This window comes from Limulus polyphemus, unplaced genomic scaffold, assembly GCF_000517525.1.
Source record: "Limulus polyphemus unplaced genomic scaffold, Limulus_polyphemus-2.1.2 Scaffold275, whole genome shotgun sequence".
Lineage (NCBI taxonomy): Eukaryota > Metazoa > Arthropoda > Merostomata > Xiphosura > Limulidae > Limulus > Limulus polyphemus.
The window spans coordinates 170,094-193,711 of NW_013665885.1; the positions used below are offsets into that span (position 1 = coordinate 170,094).

Here is a 23,618-nt window from a genome sequence, read left to right on the forward strand (position 1 = left end):
CACTCTCACAGGTAGTCAGAAATCATGAACAGGAGGAGTAAAAATTTAGAAATGTGGAGCTTTTTTGTCCCACAAATTTTGTCAAAAATCCAACCAAAAACCCACTGAAATATTAGGTGGGTTTTTGGTCTAAGATGTTAAATTTTTTTCATTCCTTCCAGAATTTCCGTCATGTCATCTTACCAGCACAAATCCAGCACACAAAAGAGGTGTGAACGGGAGGCTCGGCAAGAAAGGGAGAAGGAAGTGATTAGAGATTGTCGGATGTTATTTGAGGTTGGCTTCCAGCACAATCAGCAGCATACAGATCCAGTACATAGGCCTACCTCAGCAGGCGCAGTTAATACCAGCACCGCTAGAGATTATGATCATAACTGTAGGCTTGACATAGAAGATCAACATGAACTGCCAGCTAGGCCAGAAAGCCTAGAAACACAGACAGAAGCATGTGCAGAGATGACCCAAGAAGGCCATAAGAGCCAGCAGTCAACAGAAAACAAGCCTAAAACATATGATATTGGACTTTGCCCATCAGACATCCCAACTAAAGAATATATAGAAGTCACGATTTGAAAAGGGCCTCTGCCACACCCAAAAGATTTCCCTAATGATTTTACTGGACAACAATTTCCAATGTCTGTTCTCAAAGTTAGAACACCAAATGGCAAAAGTGAGAGCGGACGATGGCTTGTATTCAGTCCTGGAAAACAGTCCTTGTATTGCCTGCCTTGCAGGCTTTTCTCTCACACAGTAGGCTCACAACTGCAAAAGTCACAGTCGATCATAGCATCCAAACAAGGCTGGGGTACAGAACAGAAATGGAAAAAGCTGTCAAACTGTTTGACAGGTTGCCTCAACATGAAAACAGTACAACACACAAAGACTGTTATCTAGCATGGTGTGAGTTGGAGAGGAAGATAGAAAGTGATACTGGGTTTGATGTAATGTTTCACAAAGTAATCATGATCGAGACTGAGAAATGGCGAAATATACTTACGAGGATAATTGATGTAGTAATTTTTCTTGGACAGAGAGGACTTGCTTTCTGTGGCTCATCCCAGTGAATTGGCAGCATTCATAATGGGCACTTCTTGGGGATCATTGAACTCCTGACCAAGTACGATTCAGTTCTAGTTGAATATGTTGCAAAGATACGAGCTTCACAAGAAAAAGGTGAATGGCTTCAAATTCACTATCTCTCAGGATCATCTCAAATTGAATTCATCAGTAACTGTGCAGATTATGTTCGCAAAATATTATTTAATCATGGTTGATGCAACACCAAACTCTAGCCATGTGGAGCAGACAACGTTCATCATTCGTTATTTGGCCAAGGATGATACTGAATTTGCAGTTCAAAAACGATTTTTAACCTTTGTTGATTGTTGTAAGAAGACGGGGCCTGAATTAGCAAGCCAGTTTAAGGAAACACTCAAACATTTTGGGATACCTATTAAAGATTGTCGTGGACAGGGTTATGATAATGCTCCCAACATGCCTGGCAAGTACAATGGTATCCAACAGCACATACTTGCTGTTAATCCACTGTGTATTTATTCTCCATGTGCCTGCCATTCACTAAACTTATGTGGAGTAGATTCTGCATCATGTTGCACAGAGGAATTTACATTTTTTTTGGAGTAATGCAAACAGTTTAAAATATGTTTTCTTACAGTCCTCAGCACTGGGCTATTCTCAAGGAGCATGTGGGCGAATCCATCCACTCTTTGTCAGGTTCTTGTTGGATAGACCGAGTGGCAAGTGCGAGACCATTTGCAACTCATCTTGCTGAAATACAACTCGCTCTAAAGAAACTTCTGTCTCTCAACCTCATACCAAAACCATTAATGAAGTCAATGGTGTAATCAAATACGTGTCAACCTTCATTTGCATCCTTATGTCATCGATGTGGCTGAAGATTCTCGTACAGATCGACAGGAGAAATCAGATCATCCAGGCAAGAGATGCTATAGTGGATGGAGAGGTCTCAAATCTAGAGTCACTCTTGACCGATCTTGAAGATCTATGTGGGAAATGGCCACAGATTTCAAATGAAATAAAACTGGTTGCTGAGGAAATCGAAATTGAACCCCAACTCCCATCAAAATGGAAAGTTAAAAAAAGAGCAAGACTTATTTTCGTTGAGGAGGATGACGAACAAGGGGAGAACGTCCTAGAAAATCCTTGTGATGGCTCTGATGAGCCTGAATCTGAAATCAAATTTTTGTTGTCATTGATTCACTGCAGACACAATTAATAGATTGTTCTGCGTTCTGTGGCAATATCAAAGTATGACAGAAGAGGAACTCAAACTTGCATGTGCAAGATTAGTGGACAAATACCCAAACGATCTCTCAGAATCCATGCAAGAAGAAATGGGGCACCTTAAGACAATACATGCATCAAACTTTGGTGAAGATATTAGGCCATATCAACTTTTAAAAACAATAAAAAGGTACAAGTTAGATGGCATTTTTCCAAATGTATGTATTGCACTGCGATTATTCTGCACATTGCCAGTTACAGTAGCATCTCCTGAGAGATCTTTCAGCAAACTAAAACTCATCAAGAGCTTCTTGAGGAGCACGATGGCACAGGAGAGACTGAATGACCTAGCCATCCTTAGTATTGAGAGCGAATTTGTGGGGAGAATTGACTTCAGTGAAATAATAAAAACATTTGTTTTAAAAAAGGCACGTAAAATATGTTTCGTTTAGTTATCACAATTCTGCATTAGTGAACTCATTAAAGTAATTCTTGACAATGTGTTTAAGCTTTCAATAAATTATCCGATTAAATGAACAGATGTTTATGTTTTTTCTTTTCTCAAAATGATATTATTGATTGTTAAAGGCCTTTGTCCACGGAAAATTTCACAAAGGAAATCGGGACTTTAAGGCATAACTTAGTGGTATTAAGACTTAAAATATTGCTAAAATTACTAAAAGTCTAGAGCTTCCCTCTTGGTCTCCCATCAGGGGCTCAGCTCCTGGATCCCTCTGGGGGCCTAGGGTGATCCCAGCCCCAGGGCCTGTCTCCACTCTCAACGGCCCTGCCTTTTGTCATGGAGTGATACCCCACAATACCATTGATCATCACTGGTATCTTTACCAATACTTGCCATTTCACATGCTGGCAAAAGAATTTGTGCTGGTAGAGTTTGTCTACCATGTGTATTTCAAGCCTCTCTCCTGTAGGCAGTCTCAACCAGAGTTGAGGCTGTGTTTCCTTGGTTGGGAGTGCCTTGGTATTTTTTCGAAACCACCTTGATGATCCTCAATTGCTTGGGCTTTCCTGTTGTCTGAGCTTATTGACTGTTGGTTAATGTTTGACATAGATCTTGGCAGCATCAGCAATAGCCCTAGATCCAGGAGATGACTTCCTCCCCTGATCTGACCATCCTTCCTGCAAAACTTTCAGCCCAGGAACCAGACATATCCCCATCCAAGTCATAACCACTCTCCTTGTAAATAATACCATTCCCATACAGATCAACCATTGTACTTGCTAGAGCATTCAAAGGCATGGCTCATAAACCTTCTCAGAGAAAATTCAGTACTCCAAAACCCACCAAAACTTCCCCTACCTTACTACTCTGTGGTATTCCTGGTAAAATGGTTTTCCTGCAGAAAAGTTAGTTATGCCTACTAACAGATGGTTTGAAGGTTCCAACACCATGGAGTATAATGATCCCTCCAACTTACAGATGGGATCATCTATTATAAAGACTGTTTCAACATCAACAGAAATACAAGGAAGAAATGCTTATTCACAAAAAATAAAATAACAAAAACAAAACAAGGACAAGTGTTTAGAGGAGTGCATGGGGAACTAATAAGAAATGTGTTAAAAAATCTTCAATAAATTTTCCTACAGTTCAGTGTGCTTCCCATTTTAAGTTAAATTAACACTTTAAACTAAAAGTGAAACCCCCAGTTATCGTTAAGTGATAACTAAAAGTTAAGGCTACACAGTGAAACAGAACCACACATGTTTTAAGCAAATTTTACACACAAAAAATTAATTAAAACCTTGCAAGAAGTTAAACTTATGTTATCTTCACTCAAACAAAGTAAACATAACTTCATATAATTAATAGCAAACCCAAATTTGTAGTTTAACACTACTAAATACAACACTTATTAGTTTCACTGTACTGAAGTAAAAAAGGTCTAAAGTTATGTTCAGTTGAAAGTTAGCTTAAAAGTAAATGAAAGATCTAATAGTTAAAAAAAAGTGTAAAAGCTATATTTGACAGTAAATCATCTAATTCTGTTTTACATGGGCAAATCTGGTTTTAAATGCAAAAATAAAATAAAATAACAAAGTCAAGTATGCACATAAAATGCACCTTACATTCAAGATCTGTGTCTACTGAGAACTAAGTTCTAGGGTGCATCTGCCCCTGACTCTTAACTGATTCACCAACAGGAAAGATAGTTTCTATTTTTGAATGTCACATGCTATTTTTCCTGCAAGAAAGTTGGTTAATTACCAAATAGCAAACACATATCTTGCATGCTCTCTAAAAAGGAAAAGTTACAGTATTACTTGAGCAACTCTTGCTATCCAAACTGACAACTCTGAAAAACTACATCTTAACTAAGGAGAGTAGCAGGCACATAGTATTGTCTTGTACTATACCTCACAGTCATTAAGTCTTAACTGAACACATTTTCTTCCACAATTTTCATGTGTTTAAGAATTGAGGTTAAAATTACTTAACTTTTATGTTAATAATAAATGTAAAATGGTAGTAATATTGTTACCTTACTGTCAGATATAAAAGACTGTTTAGTTTAGGTATTATTAATTAATTTATTTTGTGTTTGTAATTCAATGATGTCGAGGATATCGAGCATTGCATGCAATCAATTGGTGTCGAGACTATAGAGATTTCTAGAAGGTTAAGCGTTGGTATATAAATAGCTGATGAGCAGATGAGAAAATAGAGTATAAGAGAGTAAAGTCACGGGAAGGAGAAGTTTGGTAAGAGAAAAGTTAAATGCAAATGTAATTGTCGTGGGAGTGAAAGGCCTAATGGTTGATATGTTAGAGTGAGATTAACAATCAATTGGTGTCAAGACTATAGAGATTTCTAAGTGATAGATGTATACAATGATAACAAGCAGATGAGAAAATAGAGCAGAAGAGAGTAAAGTCCCAGGAAGGAGAAGTTTGGTCAGAAAAAAGTTAAATGCAAAGTTAATCGTTTTGGGTGTGAAAGACCTAACGGTTGATATGTCAGATGAGATTAACAATTTTGTAAGAGATAAAGAAAATAAGTTGTCTCGTCAAAGGGTGTTCTAAAATAATTGAACCAGCCTGAGTGGACTTTAACATAAGGCAGACGATTAGTGGAAATACAAAAAAAGGAGTAGACAATTTTTGAAATACAGGATACAACCACAGTAATTCAATGAAAATGTAAGTGAACTATACATGAATAGTCTAGCAATAGAAATAGAGAAAAATAGTTTAGCTTGTCAACTGAATTCTAAAGCAATTGAATAGGCCTAAGTGAACTTTTGACAAGAAGAAGAGAACTATATAGTGTTTAAGATATAACTATGACCTCCATAGTGTAAGGAGTTTTTGTACATACATTTAACTTGTTCCAAATATATATATATTATTTTGAAAACAAGTGGAGTGCATGCTGTTCATTTATTTTTTTGAATTTACCGCAAACAAGCCACAGACACCTACTGTAGAAAAATCCTTAGCCCAACACACCCATATATTTACTTACTATATATAAACAAACTAACTAAAAAGTAAGTTCTAACACTTACTTCAAACAAAGCTCTATGCTAAATCCACATTGAAGTGGATATCAAACTAGAAGGGAGAAGAGGCACATATTGCTTTTGGGACACTTAGATTTTGTAAAACTTAGTGTAAAAAGTGAGCAACTTGATAAAATAACAATTATTCCAAAGTCTAGTCCCATACCTAAGAGCATATGCATGAAAGAAGTGAGCAAGAATAAACTCAATCCTCTGCTGGAAAATACCAATAATCAGAGAAATAATATGAAGAGACATCTCCAGTAGTTACCATACATCATTTAATTCCTATAGATAAATGCCTATCATACGAGCTCCTTAAAATATGTACAATATTACCCTGATCTGAATTATATAAGGGAAAAGATATGAAATATGCTCTCCAACAAGGCTAATGCCACAACAGATATCCAGAAATTGATTAAAACATAAATTTGAATAAAGGAAGAAAATATGTAAATATTGTTAGCACTCATAGCATAAATATCTGACTTGAGTGAAGAAGTAGTAAAAAAGTTTTAAAAAAGAGTAATTTCAAAGCACAAATGACTAAAGTTCCAAAGGCTCTCTAGATAATGTATGTAAAACCAAGGCTATATGCTAATTCATCAATTCAAAGGATGTGTGGCACACAAGTATCTCAAAAAGTTCCGAAAATGCACAGACAGACTGTAGGTTATGAATAAAAGATTCATAACCTTCTGAAAGAGGATTCCCATTATACTTATGTATGTAACTGTAATTGTTGTTGTTGGAGTAAGCCATCATAAAATACTTTTTGTTTGATTCCTGAAAACCTAGAAGAGCCTTTCACATAACCAAATTTTCAGCATAGCGATGCATGATTCGATTGAAGAGTTTAAAATATTGAAAGGAATGTTCTCTCAAAAACGGAACCACTGCAATGAGATATCCAATCAAGCTGAAGAAGATATAAATTACAAAACAACATACTCCAAGACAACTGAAGTCTGAGAAAGTAGTTGCAGCAGACCAATACAAAAGAATATCAGAACACTAAAGTAAGTTAAACACAAATAAGTATTTAAAGGGCACTCAGAAAAATTAGATAAGCAAAAACATTGACTATCCATTAGGTGATGAATTAATAAGCATATGAGGGGATGAGTCAAAAGCATATATCACCCAAATAATGAGGAAGGTACAAATTCAAGTCTTGGATAAATCTGATGGAAATAGAGGAACTGAAACAAAATAGGAAAGGACTTGGACTGAAGAATTCAACTTCCAAAAGTCATTTGCAAATAATATAAAAACTGTGAAAGGGCAAGGAAAGGAATCTTGAAAGTATAAAGATTTTTACCCTTATGAAATACTAAAAAGGACATGTAAAGTCTTGTTTGATGTTGTGTAGTGGAAATAATTCCAAAAGCTCAAGGAATGCAGACTCTAATTTAATTTAATTTAAATTTTTTGGATTATAATGAATTCCTCTTTAAATAATGATAGCCTCTTTTATTTTTTGTTGAGTTGCATGTGTCAACTAACCTATAATTTCTCCACTCTCCAACCTTCCATATCACTTATTGAGTATACATCAGAAGAACTTACATAAGCTCTGCTTCCTGTTGTGGTATTCTCAGGGTAATATTCATTTCCGCACAAGTATTAAATACTTCCAGTACAATGTGTAATAACATATCTTAGAAGAATTCAACTAACTACAACACAGAAAAAGTATTTGTGCTAGAGCTCTAAAACTACCTTAATCATATTCCTCAGAAATCTTTTAGATGAAAAAAAAAATTACTTGTGTTAATGAGGGCTATTGATATTTTACTAAAGCTTTAAAATGATCTTAATGATATTTCTTCAGAAAATGTTTTCAAGAAAAAAAAATCAGCATTGTTCTAAAAATACATGTATAATACATACACATAACTGATTTTCCCTCTTTAACTCTTGATGTACACTACTTTACAGATTTATTTTAGCAATCCTTAAACTTTATGGAAGCAAAGTCTAAAAGGATATAATAATTTTGAAGAAAAATCAAATAACTAATGGTATATACATATTAAGTAATTCCACAAAATGTGTCCTATAGTTAAAACATACTTGGAAAATTAGTAGAAAACTCACCTCTTATTTCACTGTCTGAATATTTTTTTTTTTTATCTTTGGATTTCCCAAGTTTCACCTTACTTTCTTTCTTTTTTTTAGAATCTTTTGTTTCTTTGTCTTTCTTTGTGCTTTCTTTAACATCCTTTTCTTTCTTGCTTTCCCTTTCTTCCTCTTTTTTGGCTTCTTTTACTTCTTTATCTTTTCCTTTGGCAGTTTTATCCCTCTTAAAAAATGTAGCTTTAGACTTCTTTCCTTTGCCTGGACTCCTTGAATTTTTGAACTATTTATTTTAATTATGCAGCATACCCATATAACAAAAACTATATAAATATAAGATCCAAAATATGTGATAAATTTAACTGAGAAACAAAGCTAATGCGAGCATCATGATTTAGGTAGTTTATATGGCACAAGTATCATACTTAGTTGTTTTTAGAAGTGATATTTTATGGTAAGTTTGCTTATGAATCATACATTGTGTTGTTCAATTGTTATGAATTAGTAATTGTTTAAAAGTGAAAATATTGCATAATGTTGCTAGAGCTTTCCGAGTTTCTCATTGGTTTAATGGAGTATTATTGTATCAAGATATCTGCTACTGCATGGAATGTTCTAGATTTCTGTCGAGATATAAACACATGTTAAAAAACATTATTTAGTTCTAGTACTAGACTGTGAGGTCATGAATTTGGTGATAAAGCATGTATAGTAGTGAATGTTAAAGTGAAATTATCACAGACTGCATTGTAATAAGAGTAGATAAGAATAATTTGTCTTGTCAATTGTGTTCTAAAGTAACTGAACCAGCCAGTATGGATGGTGATGAAAAAAAAAGAGAGACAATTATTTAAAGCTCTGGATACAAATGTGATAACTAACAGTGTAGCAAAGTTCTGTACATACCTTTGACTTGTTTTAATATATTACTTTAAAACAAGTGAACTGTGTGCTTTTGTTTATTGTTAACATTTATCACCAACAAGTCACATACACCTACTGTAAAGAATCTGACCTTACAAAACCTGACAAAATTTGTTCCCACTTTCAACAAGCTAGTCTTCTTAGTCTTCAGTATTATATTTAAAAAAATCCAATTAATAATTTTACAAACATTTTCAATTATAAGAAGTTCCCTACCGTGATTCATCCATTTCACTATCTGAGCTTTCACCCTCAAATGCTATGTACCCTTTTTCTTTCTTACTGTCCTTCTTGTCCTTTCTCTTTCCAATAATTAAGTCTTTCTTGGAAAACTTTTCATCATCACTGGCTGCAAGGGAAAAGTTGGTGTCAATACATTAAACATTCAAAAAACACCATGAAAAAATAAACACTGTGCAAAAACAAGCCTTTTTTCTTAGGTTATGCTAACAACTTTTCTATGTTCAAACATTATTGTTTTGTATCTCCACTTGTTTACTAATTAATTGATTATACATGTATATAACTTGTAATATAAGTAAACCAAGAAAATTTGGCTTTAAACTGCCTATGAGGATTGTAGTATATTTTGAAAAAAAAAAACACTGACAAAAAGAAAATACCTCAGCAAACAAGTTCAATTTTTTTTGAAAAAGTTATAAAATATTACCCCATGTCTACCAGGTGTTTAACATATTTTAGTATTCATGTAGCATAGCAGACTGGAATAAGTTACATAAATGTAAAGGTTAAACAAACAATAAAAACTGTTTAATGATGAAGGAAATGATTACTTAGTCTGAAAGCTGTTGTCATATTTGACCCAAATAACATTCCTGTAAAAATTGGTTCTTTACAACTTAACTGCATGCATAGCTTCAAGCAACTAAAAGAAGACTGTTCCCCTCAAACACTTTTTCTCTGAGAAATGTATTACTATATATTTGCAAATCCAATATAAAATATTTACAAACACATGACATATAAGCATACAAAACATCCACTGACTAAGCATAAAAATCCTGCTGCAGAACCTAGGCTTTTATGTACACATACTTTTAAAGATGAAGATTAACATCTACTTCTTCAGATTGGGATTTTCTTTACAACTGAATATCCTTTATAGTATTCTTTCATCAATGTAAGAAGCACCACGTAAATAAATCCTTTAATCACTCTCAAAACAATACAAACATTCACTTTTTTTACTTAGATTACTGAATAAACATGACTATTTCCCAAAACAATAAATACAGTCCCTTACAGCTAAGAGATGCTTGTGCCTTTAACTGGTGGTCTAACTCATCAGTACTCTGGCTTTAATTAGGTATTATACTAGTTAACAACTATTGGAAAACACACACATATACAGAAATTCACACAAAATATTCAAGCTAATCGTAATGATATAATTAATGCTTTTCCAATATCTGGTACATGTGAAATATTAAATTTATATTTTACTAAAGTCATATACTTGCTCTGTAGGACAATATTATGTTTTTCTATCTTCTTGTATTCTTACAGTATTTATTCTGAATTTATAATTCATTTTGTATATGTGCAGGTTTTACATAATATGTGGTTGAGAAATCTGTTAAATTCACCTCATTCTAGCTGCCATTGTTCCTTCATTTATTCTTGAGTAGATAATACCTGTTTTATTCATGGGTAACATTGTTGTAATTTTGAGCATTGTGCAATAATACAAACAACACTGTCTACAATGGTAGTTCATGGAATATCTCAAGGTTATAGCCTCATCTATGTTTTAATAAGAATGACTTGTTTGGGGTACATAAATTCAGCCTGGTCAGTTGAAGATAGAAGATTCCCGCAAAATCAATCGTCCTATGAGTCAGTAAGGTAAGTACATACAATGTGTTTGTGTTAAGTCTGATGACAGTAAAGACTGTATATTTAGTGTATCCCTTTGTGTCCAGTCTCTTTTGTTCATTCATGCTCATGACTCAGTTACTAGAAGATATAGCATTACTTAGTAATAGGTATTTTGATGGAATTACCTTTTATTAAGTGAACTTATACCATTGCTCAACAGTTAATTTAATCTTAACTGAATATACCACATACTTAAATATAAAGTTATAAGTAAAGTTAACAGTCACACTACTGACATTTGCTACCAAGTATTTATTTACCATACTACAGCAACATGTACAATTGCATATACTGTACATGTATGTTTCACAGACAAATTCTTACAACATACATAAAAAAGTAACTAAATAACCCTTCCATGAATAAATTAAACATAAAAAAATATTAATAACCAATAAAATTACCATTTCATTAAGTTACAAAAGTAATGTGAAAGTGGTAACATTTGTTCTTAATTTTTGTTATAAAAGACATGCTATCTGATCACATTTATATTAATGTTTAGGTTTACTTCAACACTTATAATTGAATGCATACCACCAATCCAAACAAGGCTTCAATACTTACAATTGAATGTATACCACCAATCCAAACAATGCTTCAATACTTATAATTGAATGTATACCATCAATCCAAACAAAGAATTATGTTTACTTGTAAGTTTACCTTTTCACTTCCAGTTTTATTGTTTTATGCTCTGTCATTAACTGAATGCAAATTGAACAAATTAACAAGAACAAGCAACATACACAATCACATATAACATCATATAAACCACAGTGAAATACACAAGTTAAAAGTTAGAGAAAAATATCAGGCCAAGTGGAGTGTAAATCTCTTAACAGCACTAATGCATATACAGAGGACTAGCTGCATATCACCAATTGAATATGAAACAAAACTTTAATTTTCAGATCAGTCACGAAAGCTGCAAATTGTACACAACACTAACACAATAACAGAACTACAACATAAATTTGGGATGTAATTCAACACAGCAAAATAAAGCAAACTCCTCTAGCAGTTATGAGAAAAAACTTAAGGTATTAAGTACTGTATATAATAAACACATTTCTCTCTTTTTCCCAGTTAACTACAGCAGTTGTTTGTTCCTCAAGTTTCTTAATTCATGTATGATCATTACAAACTTGCTTAGTAATTTGAATCAAATATCCCTCTGTGATTTTGTTGGGTACACTATTTACCTTACAGATAAGAGCAGTACCACAATAATGAGAGATACAGCAAAAAAGAGGTTATGCACAGTTCAAACTGAATTTTTGTCTTGAATGAGTAGAAGAAAAAAATAAACACAATGTACAACAAAGTGAACGATAATCTTTATTTAATTATAACACAAGTCAAAGATGAATGCATGAAGATGAAAAACATCACTTCTCTCTTACTGTGAGAGATCATATCAGAAGGAATTCTTAATGAAGAATGAAAGAATATAACATTATCTCACAGTGAAGGTGCTACCAACATTACTGTCACCCCATAGGTGAAAGCAAGGAGAACATAGTCTCCAGGCATTTATATTAACTTAATGAAAGTGATAGTACTAGTGAAAGTAAATACAAAATTAAAACTAGATCTCCAAAAAGTATCATTCATGAAAAAGCACAAAAATATTAAAGTGGGACACACTCTTTGACTAGTGTGTAACTTGAACAGTTTGTAAGCACTCCGAAAACACGAATACTTGAAAAGCAAAAGTGAAAGTGGTACGTTTACAAATGCCTCATTAATAATTTGGCTATTTTTTCAACTGAACTTTTTAATGAATACATAGCAAAAACACTAATTTATTTAGTGATTTTAATCAGCAAGTTGCTTCATAACACCTGTAAGTTTATTCAACACAAAATTTCTTTCATAAGCAACACTTCACTTTTTTGAAAATTTATGATAAACAACTTTGTGAATTTGCATTTACTTCTTTTATACGAACTAAATCATGTTAATCTAAGTAAATTTTTTATCATGCTAATAATCACTAACTGCCACTCACACTCAAATATATATCAGTAAATAAGATCAAAATATGTTTCAGTTCCTCTTATTTCAACAGAAACCTAATGCATGTTAGCTATGTACATAAGTTATGTTTCTTATTAGATATTAGCTGTTCTATTTTTTTATATATCTTGTTCATTTCTTACATTTTCACTAATTTTTAGTTTTTTTTAATATTAATGAGCAGGCATGACTAAATTCATGTCCCTTCGTGAAGCCTCGAGTGTTTACTAGATGTGCGGTATTCTGTATATAAGACCACCAAGAAGTGACGGCAACAAGAGAATTGAATTATAGACAGAGATAGAGACGACAATTGAGTCAAGTGCATGAATCGTTCGTTCATTGTGAATTATAGCGTTTGTTTAAGTTATAGCGTGGCTGTGGAAATTAAGTGTATTGCAAAGTTGTATTGAGAAAGAATAAACTAGTTTTATTTAAGAAAGGACTTGTATCGCTAAAGTTTCTTCGGAAAGAAATTTTACGGAAAATTAACTAACGACTAGAGATGCAACAATAGTATTTTTACTTCACCACTAGGGAAGCTGGTGTCAGTTTCATCATACATACATATTTATTCAAAATACAAATGATTAGCTAGAAGGTAAGTTAGCATTTTAATGCAACTGAAAATTCATAGATAAACTAAATAACAGAGGGAAATAACAAATGAATGATAAACATAATCATATTCATAAAAAAAAAATAGAATTTGCTATCTCACATATTTTAAATAAATATATCATTACTCTCGTTGTGGGAGTAAAAAAGTTTTATTATTTAGTTATCAACTTATTTTATTTGCAGAAGATCAGTGTGGAATTACTGCATATTTGAGAAATAAACAATGACGATCACGTAGTAGTACATAGTCGACATTAGTGATTCATCCGCCAAGCAGGAAATGTCAATGAAACTTGTGGGAAACTTATTTTTTGACAAAAAATATGTTTTTTCACAAATGTCAATATTGTGACCTTCATACAAGGCCTATAATATGAAACCAAGCCTAATTCAAAAATTACTTTAAAAAAAAAACAAAAAATGTCAAAGAAAATAGGAAAATTAATACCATGTTACAATCATATATCAGTTCAAAGAGTTAAGACAATAAGCACATAATTGTGTTGTTGTTGTTTTTTTTTTTCAACAAGTGGTAGGAGGCATAGTATATTAATCGATTAATCAAATGTAATGATTATTGAGCCCATCGATTTATCCATTAGCAACTACAACTACTGCCCAGTTCTACTTTTGACCAACAATGCAACAAGTACAAGGAAGCCAACAGAAAGTAGTGAATACTTTTGCTTCAGCTCTGAGAAACTACAAACCATGTCATACCTGGCCCCTAAACTGGAGTAGGGCTTAGAACAACCTGCATCAAAAAGTGCAAGGTCAATCCAGGTTTCTTAGGGCTAGTGTATATGATTTTTCGTATACAAGAGCAAGAAACAGAATTCCTGGCTGTTACAGAAGAAGCCACAACACTAACAGATATCGTGGTATATCAGACAAACTGAGGTAAACCACCACTCACGCCAGTTCTGGGGAATGGAGATAAGACTAGACACAACTAAAGAGGTCATGCTCCAAATGTTTATGAGGTTTAACTTAAAGAACAACAGTAATTGCAACTGACCTTGAAAGTGGCTAGAGCTGGGCTATTAGTGGAATTTGCTAATAAGTAAGTCGACATACTCATTAATCAATTATAATCAAGTTGTACATGCAGGCCCACAATGGAATATCCTTACAACTAAAAGAAAAAAATAAGTGCCCATGTGTTATTTTCATTAGTTATTCGGATAGTATTCTATTTATATTCAATTTTTTTTCACACAAACATAATACTTGGCAAATTAATCACTAATGTCGGCTAAACATCACCACTACACAGTTACTATTATGTTTCTTTTTAAAATATGTAGTTATCCCACATTATTCTACAATAAATAAGATGATAGAGATATATTTAACTTTTACTATCACCATTAATATTTTTTTACTAAATCATGATGATACATTGATGAAACTTTGTAGAATGGATGACAAGTGCCTGTTGTAGAGACACAAGTGTAGATGACGACGTCTCAAAAGTCGTCTTCTACAATTGTGTCCCTACAACAGGTAATTGCCATCCATTCTAGAAAGTTTCATCACGAATACTCTGCCTAAACAATCTATCAAAAAATGATGATACATTGTTTAAATAGCATAAATATAAGAATAATACTCAATAAAGACTTCAGTCATCAGAATATTTTGCACCCACATACCATACTCGCCATGTCGCCAAACAATAAACTTAACTAACCTTATTTAGTAAACATAAAAAAAAAACTCACAGTATATCTGCCAAAAAGGAAAAATGCAATAATTTTAAACAAAGAACCATACATCAACAAGATGGCTCTATTAAAACGTAATAAATCTCCAGCCATGTGACTTCTTTGTTTCACATTATGTATACATCTGTGTTTAAGTAAACTACTTCTACCTGGTGATCACAAAGCTTCTCCAAATATTGTACATTTGTTAGAGTGATCAACATATAATAAAGTTTTCTTTATTACCCATTCAATCCTGTAAAGTTTATAAGCTTACCTTATCTCAAGTTATCTGACACCTTCTTATTAGATAAAATTTCTGTATCTTTCAAACACACAAATACTTCCCAGTTCATAAACAAAAATAACTGAAAGAAAAAAATATACAAATATTAAATCCATATATTTACTCTACTATTATGTGATAGTCTAATTCTTGCTCTATCCATAGTATCCAATCATATTTAAACTTTCTTTATACCTGTTTTTCATCAGTAAATGATCAAACCATTTGTTGTGATACCATAACAAGGTTTCAACCAAGACCCAAGGTCTGTAGAAAAACTAATGGAAGCACTTGAAATATAAAGTAGAAATATAACTTAAATATCATAATTTATAAATTCTCACTTAACAAAATAACTTAACATCAGTTTGTTAAAAGTTTTAGTGATTATTTCTCACAAAAAAGTGAATAGTGAATAATGTTAAATATTGCAGTTAAGGAAGGTTAACATTCTCTGGTTCCAATGGGACATGCCTGGCATTCAAAATATAACCTGGAGCATTAAACAACCATTTGGTAGGGCTGCTAGTTGCTGGAATTGGCAGATACTTAACTGCAAGTCTACTGAGTAGTGGATATAAAATGGTATTATCTGCCCAGAATCTCAGTGGGTCACCTTATAGATGTAGAGAGAGAGTGACCACATACCTATTCACTTGCTCTTCAACAATTATTTTGAGAGATTACTGTGGACATGTTTTTAATCCTGTAAACAGATTTCAACATCTTTAAACTAGTAGTGGTCTTTTTCTTCTTTGGTAGTTGTTGAATTTCCTGGACACTGAAACTACATAAAGGTGTCCCTTTCCTAATGGACTGATTCTGTTCCTTTCCCCTGAACAGCTGAGAATTTGGTGTCAAATAACTTCATCTGTTATTATATTAGATACTTTTCTCTTCTCATCCTCCTTCAAAAATGACATATCTTTAAGCATTCAGAAAGCATGCTTTCATCAGAATTTCAACAGTGGAAGCTGATGTACTCTATTTTCTAGATCCTCAAGCACTGTTTGTTTAATCTGTGCTATCACTCCTGAGTCACTTTTGGTTGGTTCTAGGAAGATGTTTAACTGATGCAGTGTAGGTAACAAACTTGATACAGTGACATAAGATCCACTGCTGAATTTTGAGTAATTTCTCAAAAATGGCTCAAAATTTCAACCATCTTTTCCACATTACTTATTTATAATACTGGCATTAACTCTGGTTTATCTAATTCCATTAGTGTTGCACACATGGGTTGTTGTTGTTCTACAGTTCTCTTCAACATAGCATAAATGCTGTTCCACCTAGTCTCGCTATGGAGAAACAGCTTGTGTCCTGGTAAACCAAGTTGTTTATGCTTGTTTACCAGACAATATATGGCAACAGCACTTTGATGAAAATGCTCAGCTAACTTAGAACAACATAAAACACTTGGTCCTTTCCTGTATTTAGTCCTTTCTTGATAACTAAGTTCAAGGTATGGTCAACACATTGTATTAATTTTCGATACATGTTATTAACAACTTTCACACAAAGTGTCAGCTGATACAATTATTTCAACCTTCTTAAAGATATTCCAACTTTCTAGACACTGAGTAATAGCCAGAGCTATAACTTCAGTAGTGTGAGGTGGTAGAAGTTCACAGTTGTGAAGAATATAGCTTTTCAAAACCCAGTGTTGGTTTGTGAAATGAAGAGTCAAAACAAAATATTGGTCATTTGCTCTAGAGGTCTACATGATGACATCACTTGTCTTAGATAGTTGGTCTATAACAATTTCTTGAATGCTGGTGTTCAGTTTCGGGATAAGATTCCCACTTAATTATTTCCTTGATGGTACTTGGTATTTAAGACCAAGTGATTCAAGCAACAGTACAAAGCCAGATTCTTCCACAGTTCACAATGGTTGCGTACCCTTATCTATGTAGTTTACAAATATACCTCTGTTACCTTTTTCTGCTTCATCTTCTACTTAGGATACTTCGCTTTTCTTTTTTTTTAGCTGCTGAAACCATATAACTGACTGTCTTTTCAGTGATTGTTGTACAGATGTGGAACTTACAGCACTGTAACTAATGTTGCTGGTACTTGATGATTGTGATGAAGATGGTGATTTACTTAAAGCCATTGTTGCTGGAATTTTAAGCACAATGCTTTGATGCATCTCCCTAAATGCAGCACCATGGAGAAGTTATAAATATTTATAGTTTTACCCCTAAATTTCAACACTGCTTCACAATGTACACACACACATATTCCTTATCATGGTCTTCCCAATAGCCAAAATGTGTCCTTACAGCTGATAATTTTATTTTGCAAAAGATTCAACTTTACAAAATGTTCAACATCTTATCTTGTTTACTCCTTTGCTCTGCCATTGCTAATGGTTGCTTTCTGTGCACACTATCACTTTATGATTGTGAAATTAACACACGTAACATGTGATTTCACTTTGATGAGTAAATGGCCTAAGGATTTTGAGAATATTTTTACGCTACTAACTTTTAACCAATTTTTGTTAGTATACCAAGATGTGCTGCATGGCCAATCACAATTGAGAAAAGAGTATAGGACTATTATGGGAAACTAAGATATTTATTACTTAATAAATTAATTCTATATTTCAAATATCATTGTTATTAAAGAAGAGTATAGCATTCTAATAAAGAACTGGGATATCTGAATTTAGTGCACAAGTTATTAAGTAAACTAATTCCTCATTACAACAAAAGTGTCCTTAGTTTTCATGTGTTAAAACTATAAAAAGTGTCTGTCATTATTGTCACAGTGTGATAATATAATAAATCAGTAAAAATACATTCAGTCCAATCCTACATAAAACTGACAGTTCCTCATTTACTATATGGTAATAAATTAAAAACTTGTAATGATATTAGATCTCTTCACAAATATTAAAATGATTTATAAGGTGGATATCAAAGTATTTTAAGAAATACTTAAAAAACAATAATACCAAAGAAATATTGAACTACTGATTTTATAAAATTTGTTTTGTAAATCCATCACAATGTGAAATTTTTTTAAATGATTAACAACAAACAATCTTTATTATTATGATTGTTGCCTAGACACCTGTTTTAAAGCAGTGTTCCACAGATAAACAGATTTGTGTTGCTCAATAAATTGTTACCCAATGAAGGCTCTAGTAAGAGGGCTGAAAGCTTACAAGTAATAATATGTTAACATTGAGAAAAGTACGTGTATAATTCTACATAAATATAAAAACAACATAAGCTTATTTGTAAAAAGCTGTTGATACAGACAGAAGTTGAGAAAACACATTAAAAATAATTAATTCAGTGGTCACACTAGCCCTTCAAGAACTAGCCAGCTTAATGGAATGCATCGACAAAACATCAATAACTTACATGGAGATCAGTGCCAAGAAGACTAAACTAATGACCAACAACCCCAATGACATCAGCACTGAGATCATTATATACGGACAAAGACTTGAAATAGTATAAAGTTTCAAATACCTGGGATCAATTGTCACAGTTGAGGGTTCCAAACCTGAGATACTTTACACGATTGCAAAGACAATATCAGCACTGGCAAGGTTGAAACCAATATAGAATGACAACAACATCACTCTTAGTTCCAAAATTAGGTTGTTGCACTCCCTTGTCATATCCATATTTCTGTATTCTTGTGAAACATGGACCCTCCCGGCAGATATATAAAGAAGAATACAGGCCATGGAAATGAGTTGCTACAGAAAGATCTCGAGCATCTCATATAAAGACAGTGTTACCAATGAAGACGTCCGCAACAAGATCCAACAAGCTGTCAGACCATATGAAAATCTCTTGACCACTGTCAAAAATCACAAACTGAAGTGGTATGGTCATGTCTCACAGTCATTTGGCTCAGCAAAGACCACCTTGCAAGGCACCGTGAGAAGAAAAAGAAGAGGAGGCAGACAGAAGAATAGGTGGGAAGACAACATCCAAGAGTGGACAAGCCTGGAGTTCGTCTACTCTGAGAGGGTGATGGAAAACTGGAAAAGATGGAGAGAGCTGGTTGCAAAGTCATCAGTGGTGCCCCAACAACCCCAAGGGTTAAGGGACAAAGTAAAGTGAAGCATACAGCCCTCTCAACTGTAGGGTCTGTGGGTATCTAAACACAGCACTGCCTAAGGGATTGGATGAAAAGCTTTAACTTTGTGCAAACCTCAAGGCTGAGACAATTCACTTGACAACAGTTAGTGAACCATTTTCAGGGCTGCTGTAATGCAAATTTAATGCTTGAACAACTATTTTGCACTTTTCTGTTTAATGATCATTTCTGTTATAATACAAATTTAACTCCTTTAACCAAAATATGAACTGTAATTATTAGAGTTACTTATTTACATGCTCTAATGTAAATCAATGCCCAATTTAGGGTCTGCTTTCGGGGAATCTCCGTGGAAGTCTGCATGTCATCTCTTCCAGAGTACACTGCTCACCCAGGAAAAAAGGGAGGAAGAGAAAAGGAGCCCCATGTGTTGCAGGGATGGGCAGAATAAGAACATGTTCATCTGAGTACTTGAAATACATGAGATTGGAGATCCAGTATATGTAGTATGTTTGAGGCACGTTCAGACCATACCTTGTACTCACCTCAACTGTACCATCAAACTATTGGACTGACACCTGATGGGGGAGGAAGGAACAGAAACCATGCCATACAGTATGAAATGTGTGTACATGCCTCAACTCAACAGACATTAGCTGCAGGAGGAGGGCAGGGTTTGTTAGTGTATCCTCACCTCACTCAACGGTACAGGTGAAGTCAGCAAAAGAAGGGCACATGTGTATAGCAAATGCACACCTCAACTCTACTGAACATACATGACTGCAGAAGGAGTGTACAATATAGTGATGCATGCTCACCTCCACTCTATTAGACAGTCTCAAGCTACAGGAGGAGGGTACAGATCTGGTACAGATCTTGTAATGTGCTTGCCTCAACTCTACTGGACAGTTACAAGCTGCTAGAGGAGGGCACAGTATCATATGGTGTGCTCACCTCATCTATACAAATTCAGGCCACAAAAGGAAGGCACAAGTGGCATGTTATAAGCATAGTTACATGATGGGTTACCTGTGCTATACCGACAGCATCACCACCTTCTCACTTCCCACTGACTGGCACCCCTTGTTTCAGCCCCAGCAGTTAGCTCCCAATAAATGATAATTTGACATGGTCCACCAATCCAGTGGCTAGGCATTGGTAAGTTGCAAGGGTCTCTTATGTTCCACTTGAAAAGAACAGGGGTAGGATTTCATGGTGAGAAGATTCTGAGAAAATGCCCAGATCAGTCCTACTTCAGCTGGAAAGGTTTTTTACCAGAGACAGTACAAGAAGTGATCACTGAGCAGTATTTGGTGGTGTAAAAAGAGGCCACTGCTAAGGTAAGATATATAAAAAAAGAACTTACCCATTCAAAGCTGGTACAGGGTATGGATAATAGTGATGGGCAGCAAATGACATCCAGACAAGAAAGATATGGTCAGATCATGCAAGTAATGTACAATGAAAGTGTGAGGCATAGTCCACATGCCAGCCTGCGTGATCTCCTCCAACAGACAAAGAAACTGAGTAGCCAGAGAAAGAGAGAGATGACGATTCTGCTAAGAGAAAAATGTGCAGCCAGGGAAAGAGAGAGATGACAATTCTGGTATGAGAAAACTTGGAATATGCAACAAGAATTCCCATCCAACAAAGTATAAGTGAAATGGATGAGTTGACAGAGATAACCCGTTAGTGTAATAGGAGAGATATCTCTAGTAGAAAAGAAGTTCTAATGGATAAATAGTCAGGAACAGGAACCATGAAAAGGAGCAGTGCAGGCAACATGACAAAGAATAGTCCACAGGGGACAAAGAATTTGATCGGGATTAGACCTAAAATAAAAATGAGCTACGGATGGAATGTAAACAAATGTGAGCATCCTGTTTCCCTCACCTACTGAACATACACATGATTTTGGGAAAAAACCAAGATCAGCATAAATGAGAATAGAGGAATGGTGGTAAAGATTTCAGAAAACACCAATAGCATATACGTCTGATCTCTGTTGTCTGCAAACAAAAAATATTAGAAAATAGGACTTAAGGGAAAGATGGTATAAAGAACAAGAGCATGATGCACAACAATTAGATTCCAATCTGGAAGGACAGCAAACAGATCTAAACAAGAGAGAAAGAACAGGCAAAAAAAAGACAAGCTGCAAATGTGAAAAATGAAAAGTTTTGGATAGCACTATCTTAAAGCACACAATAATGGTAGAAATGGACAAACCATTGTCAAAGAGCCTAGTGAAAAAGTCACAAAGGTAGGAAATTAAAGGCTTGGAAGGGTAAAAGCCACGATGCAAGGACCAATTGCAGAAAATATGCCATTTACACTTGTAAACAAGTAAGGAGGAAGAATAAAAAGAGTTGGAAATAAGGAAAACTACACACAAAGAGAGTCCAGAGTGCCTTGGAAGAGATGGGACAAAACCCACGTGTGAAGAGGGAGCATGGATATCATGGAATGAACAAGGGAGGAATGAGGTTGCTGGAAAAGAAATTAGGAAAGAGGAAGCAGAAGGGGAGGAGATGACTGTAATAGGCTCAAGAGTGGAAACCATGGTTGAACCAGCCATAATGGAGTGACTAGAAGGACCCAACATAGAGATAATTTAAATAAGTGATAGTATTTAGGGAAGAAGACAGATAGGAGGGTAGCATACAGATAAAGATTGGACCAATCCTGACTGAAGGGAACCACAACAAAAGCTGAATGACGTGGAACAGAGGTCCAGGACCAAGTAAATTTGGTATTGAAATGTGTAGCAAAAGCTGAGAGCACAGCCACTGGAACACCACTCTTTTTGGAGAATATTGTCGGGACAAGGAAGATGATCGGCAACAAAATTCAGAGTGCCCAGGATGTGACAGGCAATAAGTCAAACTTGTCAAGATGGGGGCCAGTAAAGGAGATCAAGTGTTCAAAAACAAAAGGAATGAAACTGGTTGCCCCTTGACAAATAATGTACATGTATATGACAACTGATAAATTGTTGGAATGTATCATCACAAAGTACCTTCGGACCAATGACAGGAAATCATGTAATGCCCAACAAACAGCCAAGAGCTTAAAGGTATTGAAATGGAGAGACAATTTGATTACAAACTATGATTATCTCTTCAGCATCCAAATACACTCCCCCACCCCCCTGTAAGAGATGTGTCTATAAAAAAATGAAAATCCAGAGGAGGAGGAGGCAGAGGAACACCAGCTGAGATATTGTTGTCGAGCCAGGCAAAGTCGACTTGTATTGTGAGAAGAAGGTGGATGGTGAAGTCCAAGAGACCCTGACCAATATTCCACTGATTATGCAACACCAACTGAAGACAATGCATGTGTGCACAAATCCAAGAGATGAAGCTTCAATGGAAGCCCAAGTCTCCAAAAGAGAGAAATCCTCATGTGCAGTGAGAAAAGAAGTTTTGAAATTGGGAACCAAGCACTCCAGGTCTCACAAATGAAGAAAGAGCTCGGGCATGTTGAGTAGGAGTGGAAAAACACCCCCAAATGGAAAAAGTATTGAGTGATGGTGAGAACTGACTTCTCCTTTAGAAAGAAATGGGTATCTTGTTGAGAGTCCTGTGAGAAGGAACTGCAAGAAGCCAGTCGTCCATGTGATGGTGAAACCCCAGTCTCAAGTCGTGAATATGACTAGCAATAGCTCTGAATGGGCTGGGATTCTTTACAGTAGATGTCTCTGACTTGTTCGTGATAAATTTCAATAATAAATGGACAGCACACAATCCTCTGGTTATAAAATAATATATTCAAAACAAGTCAAACGTATGTACAAAACTTTGTTATACTATTGATTATCACAGTAATATACAGACCTTTAAAAAATTGTCTCTTTTTTTACCAAAATTCACACAAATGGGTTCAACTACTTCAGAACACCCTTTGACATAACAAATTATTCTCCTCTTATCTCTATTACTACAATACAAGGTGTAAAAATCACTTTAGAAACTGCCTGTTATGGCTAAACTCACACACAGTCTAACTTCGTGTTTCACCTTTTACTTTCACTAACTTAACATATTTCCTCTAACTTGGTTGCATATACACAGCGTGGTCACAAGTAAATAGACACTACCTTTTCAGAAAAAATGAAATTTTTCATTCATATTCACATGAATTGATATATTTTTAATTTAATTAATATCTAATAGATCTTCCTTTCGCTTCGTGGAGTTCGTTGATCCTTTGGGGCATCGTGAA

The 23,618-nt window shown here is 34.4% G+C and overlaps 1 protein-coding gene across 3 annotated transcripts in view; it reads right to left on the reverse strand.

Moving 5' to 3' along the window:
* The window catches only part of LOC106456961 (ralA-binding protein 1-like), a 194,714-nt gene that overhangs the window by 106,531 nt on the left and 64,565 nt on the right, over window positions 1–23,618 (reverse strand). For 2 of the 3 annotated variants that reach the window (XM_013916338.2, XM_022382755.1), the window contains exons 3-4: window positions 9,012–9,144; window positions 7,893–8,140 (exon numbers count right to left, since the gene is read on the reverse strand). In XM_013916338.2, coding sequence (XP_013771792.1) covers window positions 7,893–8,140; window positions 9,012–9,144 — 381 coding nt within the window. Of the gene's footprint in view, window positions 1–7,892; window positions 8,141–9,011; window positions 9,145–15,320; window positions 15,412–23,618 lie in introns of all 3 variants that reach the window. The other variant, XM_022382754.1, reaches the window with a different exon arrangement.